Genomic DNA, 5,014 nt, shown 5'->3' on the forward strand with positions numbered 1-5,014 from the left:
AAAAAAAAAAAAAAAAAAAAAAAAAAAAAAAAAAAAAAATCCACCCCATAATGATGCCCATGTGTGCCCCCTCATTGGTTAATGCACTAGCACAAGACAACATGACTAGGGCTGATCTTTTTCCCTAAATTTATATTTATTTTGGGCAAGAGAACCCTGTCCACTTGGGTGGCTACTATGCAGCAGGCCATGCAAAGGCATCTAGCGGGGGGCATTGTTGTCTTTTCATGCCCGCCTGTGCTTGGGCTTAGAGACACACAAGTGGGCATAGTTCTTTTCTCCATATATTTTTTTCAAAAGAAGGTTCCCTAAAAAGCAGCTTGGCCTCCTGCCAGCATGAGGACCAATGGGAGCATGCATGAAAGTATTAACATGGGGATTTCAACCTTTCAAGGGGGGGGTCTGTTATTTTACGCTCGTCTGTGTCTAAGCGCGGAAACCATGCTGCCTTTCAAGGTTCTTTTTCCCATATTTTTTGGGAGAAAGTTTTCTTTGGGGGGAGTGTGGCCCACCTAGACATATGTGGACGTGAAATGACCGGCTTGCCATCCATGAAAGGGAAAATGAAATCTCTATGGATGCTTCCTCGTGCACTTCCATTGGCATTTTTACATGCATAGGAACCGCACTCCCCCCTCAACCCCACCAACCCCACCCCCAAAAAAAAACAAAAAAAAAAAACAAAAAGAAAAAGAAAAAGAAAACCAAACCAGAAACCACACACGAGCGTGTGGGCCAATGGGAGTGACTCGAAAAAACCAAACCGAAGAAATCGAAAGTATAGAAGCATTTGGCTTCTTTCACACACACACACATGAGAGAATATAAACAGAAGAAAAGCAACTAATTGATAACTCACTCGATTTGCTCTTGCTCAAGTTCGGATTGATAATGAAAACCCGCATGAGGAAAATTGAAGATTATTCTATCAAATTTCATAGTCTTGAGAAAAGGGTGTCTAGTCATAGTGTGGCAGTCTACTTCATGAAGAATGATGCACCCCAGTTTCTCCAATTCCTCCAAGTTAGCCCTTGCTGTTGGGTGCTTCACCATTAAGATTCCTGTTTTTTTATGAACAAACTAAAGAGTTAAAAAGGAAATCATCAAAGATCATAGAAACTAGAAAGACAAAGCAATTACATAACAAATCATAGGTGAGTGTACCTTTGGAATCAAGGGAAGTAGAGATCATGTTCTTAGCTGAGCCAAAACCCCTGGCCAAACAAGCAGAGAAGGAGAAATCACCCTCTCCAACAAGTAACATCCTATGGGAGCTGCTGTAGTGCTTGACCCATTCTTCTCCTTCACCTGCCATTTCTTAGTTGGTAGTTGGTAACCCTTTCAGTTCTCATGCGCTAACCCTTTTGAGGTCTTATGATCACTTCGTTACTTGGATCTGTTAGTTCATAAGTTTGCTTATTTCCCGAGAGACTCAATTACTTAACCCACTGGGACAAGACTCTCTCTCTCTCTCGGCCAGGCTGTAAATTGTGAAAAGAAAGAGAAAAAAAACAAAGAAGAAGAGAGAAAAGAAAGAAAGGACTGAAAAAAAAAAAAAGGAGGGGTACGTTTTCCTTCACCCCAAAGGAAAGAAAGTAAAATGAAAAAGAAAACAAAAAAAAAAGAAGGGGGCTGTGAATATAAGTTACGAGGGATTTTTTTTTTGGAATGATTATTGTCTGCCACGAAAGTAACAGTGCAGCAAGCATAGGATGATTGTCCGTCTTCACCCCTTGTTGCCTTTTTTTTACAAAATTACATTATTAAACCTTATATATTATATTGCGAAATCAATCTAAGAAGGGCAAAACAGTCCAATTACAAATTCTGTTGGTTACAAATAGATGTTCCCATTAAGGTTATGTTTGGTTGTAAGGAAAATTAAAGGGAAGAGAAGTGAAATTTTTATACTAAAAAAAGAAATATATGTAATCATTACCCATGTGACTTTAACATTAACTTCAAATCATTCTATATTTGGTTATAAAATTTCACTTTACTTTGTATCAAAATCCCTTTGCTATAATATGTAAAATAAAATTTACATGTAAAATATATCATTACTAAATATGGTTAAAAAAAATTAAGTAGTTTATACATTCACTTGAGGTAATGATTATAAACATTTCTTTTTAAAGTATGAAAATTTTACTTCCCTTCCCTTCCCTTCAAATTTCCATTGCAACCAAATGGAACCTAAGTAATTGATTTCAATGATGCACAGAAAATAATTACAAATTGTCTTTTAGAATTTAAAGTTGAACACTAAAAGTAGGGCATTAATGTAAATTGAACTATCATACAAGTATCGGTAAGGAGATAAACTCTTCCACCCATGTGGTGTGATCCATATTGATAAAAACCAATTTTTTCTTTTTAACACAAGAGCTAGTGGCGAGCTTGATCCACTCTTATCTAGCATGTGGATTGGTACCCATAACGATTTTCATCTTAATATCAATTGGTTTTAAGTGGGTTTCTTATGGCTCTTATGCTTGATAGTTGAGTCACTCGCAGTTGATGTGGGATTACTTTAATTTTTTTTCTTTACGTGCAAGTTTTTTTTGTGGGCTTTGTCTTCGTTGGTGGAGTAGGGCTCATCATTGACAGAAGTCTACCGTATCCATTCTGATACCATAAAATACTTCCATTTTAAAACCAATTGGTTCAAAGTGGGATGACCTCTTGTGGCTCTTACATTTAATAGTTGAGTCACCCATAGCCGATGTGGGATTACCTCAATACTCCCTTTACTTACATGCCTTCTTTGTGGGCTCTGTCTTCGTGAATAGAGAACGGCCAATCATCAACGGAAGCCCAATGTACCCATTTTAATGCCATGTAAAGACTTCAATTCTAAAACTAATTAGTTCAAAGTGGATTGGCCTCTTGTGGTTCTTATAATTGATAGTTAAGACACCCATAGCTGATGTGGAATTACCTCAATAGTATCTATTATCAGCATTTCAAAGCAAATGACTTCTATTAATAAAATTCCAAAAATTTCAAAAAATTTCCTTATAAGGCACCATTGTTTCATATAGGGATGGTAGGATTCTCTCGGTTCAGGCATTTGGATCAACACCCCTTGTCGACACTTCGGCGCATGTGGCAAGTGAGAAAATAAAAATTTAGGTTTTTCAATTTTATTTCCGTTTCTTATCATATGTTTTTCATTAGGTAGTGCTTTTGGGCCACCTTATAAAAATTTTGGTAGACAAAAGGTCTTGCTTTCACACCATCCCTACGTTACATGATTTTTTACAAAGATTAGCCAAGTAGTGCATATTTTCATCATAATTTTATCTTAATTTTATAACAATATCCTTAAGCAAGATGCTGACGAGTTTTGTTACCCCAACAACGTGAAGTGTTCAGGGATCAATTTTTTTTTCCATTGTTCCGCAGTTTCAATCAAAGAAGGGCATTCTATAAACACTTATTTTATCACCTCGGACAGACCAAACAATGATTGGACCAATCTATCCCAAATAATATGGGACCCATTATTTATATCACTAGAGATTCCCCAGCCCCAGTAGCATTCGAAATTTTACATTATTTATGATATGTTTATATTGTCTAAAAATGTGTTTTGAAAATCATGGAAATACCTTTGTCATGCATAGAAAAGACCTAGCCTAAAACCCCAAAAGAACCAAGACCCCCTCTGGTTTATAACCAAGCTTGAACCAGTCCCAGCCCTTAGTGTCATCCTCAAGCTGTTATGGGATCAACTGAGGCTGGCGTTGTCGTGCCTTTGGCCACAGTAAGCCAATCTCCACTTCTTTAATTTCTTTGTTTACCCGATAGGTTTTTCACCGTGTGTTCTTCTTTTCTAGCTAGAGTTTTCACTGTTTACTTTAATTCTTTATCTCTTATTGGTTTTTTGTCCACGTCATCTAAATAGTTGTCATGTTTTTTTTTTTTAATGGTTTTTAATGGTTTTCATCAATAGTTTTAAGTATAAAGGTCATTCTTATGCCTAGAGGTATTTTGGTCTTTTTATATATACACTAATTTCTTAGATTTTTATTTTATTTTATTTTTTCATGTAGTTCCCTATTTATCTTGTTATATATGTTCAACATATGTCTTAGGATTAATTTCCATGAATGAGGAACTTATATGTCGTGCTTACATGAGTAGTGGCATTTTTATAAATTTCTGAATTTTCTAATGTCACTTTAGGATTTATATTTTTCTAGCTTTAGGGTTTTGCATATGTTTGCACTTTCAGTATACTAACCATGCAATGCAGTTGGAAGAGGCGAGTTTTTTCTTTCCTTTCTTTTAGATTAATTTTCATAATACATATGGTTTAAGATTTCTTTAGCACACTTATTGTTTGAAGTCCTGTTTAACCAAGTGGATTCAATGCCTAACACCATCCTAGGAATACAACCTAACACACACTCAGCCTTTGATTGGATCAATTTAGAATGGAGCCAATAGTTTTCCTTATCAGCCCTTTTGAAACCCAGGCCCTCGCAAGACCTCCCTAGTCCACTCTGAACCTTATAGTGCCCTCACATCACGGTTAATTTAGTTTCTTTATTTAAACCGGTTTTACCTTCAGAATAAGGTTTTGCTGATGGGTCTTTATTCTGTAAAGAGTTTAGAGATGAATTTAAAATTATTTATTTATTAAACAATTATATATAACAATATTTTTTAAAAAATTTATGTCTAATCAATGGTTAAGATTCTTTAACATATATATTCTGACAGGCTAGAGTTTCTTACGATGTTCATATCCTACATTCGTAAACCTGTTATGTGATACTGTTAAAGTGGATGGAGTTTAATGTAATTATTTCAAAAATTTTTGAAGGATTATAATTATTTTCATTTAAGGGTGTACTTGTTAGTAAATAGTATTGTAACTACTTAAAAGTGAGACTTTTAAGTAACTCCTTTAGTAAACACATGTTGAGTTGACTCTCGAATGGACCTCTGATTCGATACCACTTGACCTAGCGGATTAAAGGTTCCCAGTATATAACTATTCATC

At 35.4% G+C, this 5,014-nt stretch overlaps 1 protein-coding gene across 1 annotated transcript; it reads right to left on the minus strand.

The window, feature by feature from the left end:
- Nucleotides 1-729: 729 nt before the first annotated feature.
- LOC122083354 (uncharacterized protein At4g26485-like) lies at nt 730-1,444 on the minus strand. The gene is made up of 2 exons (XM_042651116.1): nt 1,165-1,444; nt 730-1,061 (listed from the first exon to the last, which is right to left on the minus strand). Exons 1-2 carry the CDS (start codon nt 1,313-1,315, stop codon nt 856-858), a joined length of 357 nt encoding a protein of 118 aa, XP_042507050.1. The 5' UTR covers nt 1,316-1,444; the 3' UTR covers nt 730-855.
- Nucleotides 1,445-5,014: the final 3,570 nt, after the last annotated feature.

This window comes from Macadamia integrifolia, chromosome 7 (genome assembly GCF_013358625.1).
Source record: "Macadamia integrifolia cultivar HAES 741 chromosome 7, SCU_Mint_v3, whole genome shotgun sequence".
Taxonomy (NCBI): Eukaryota; Viridiplantae; Streptophyta; class Magnoliopsida; order Proteales; family Proteaceae; genus Macadamia; species Macadamia integrifolia.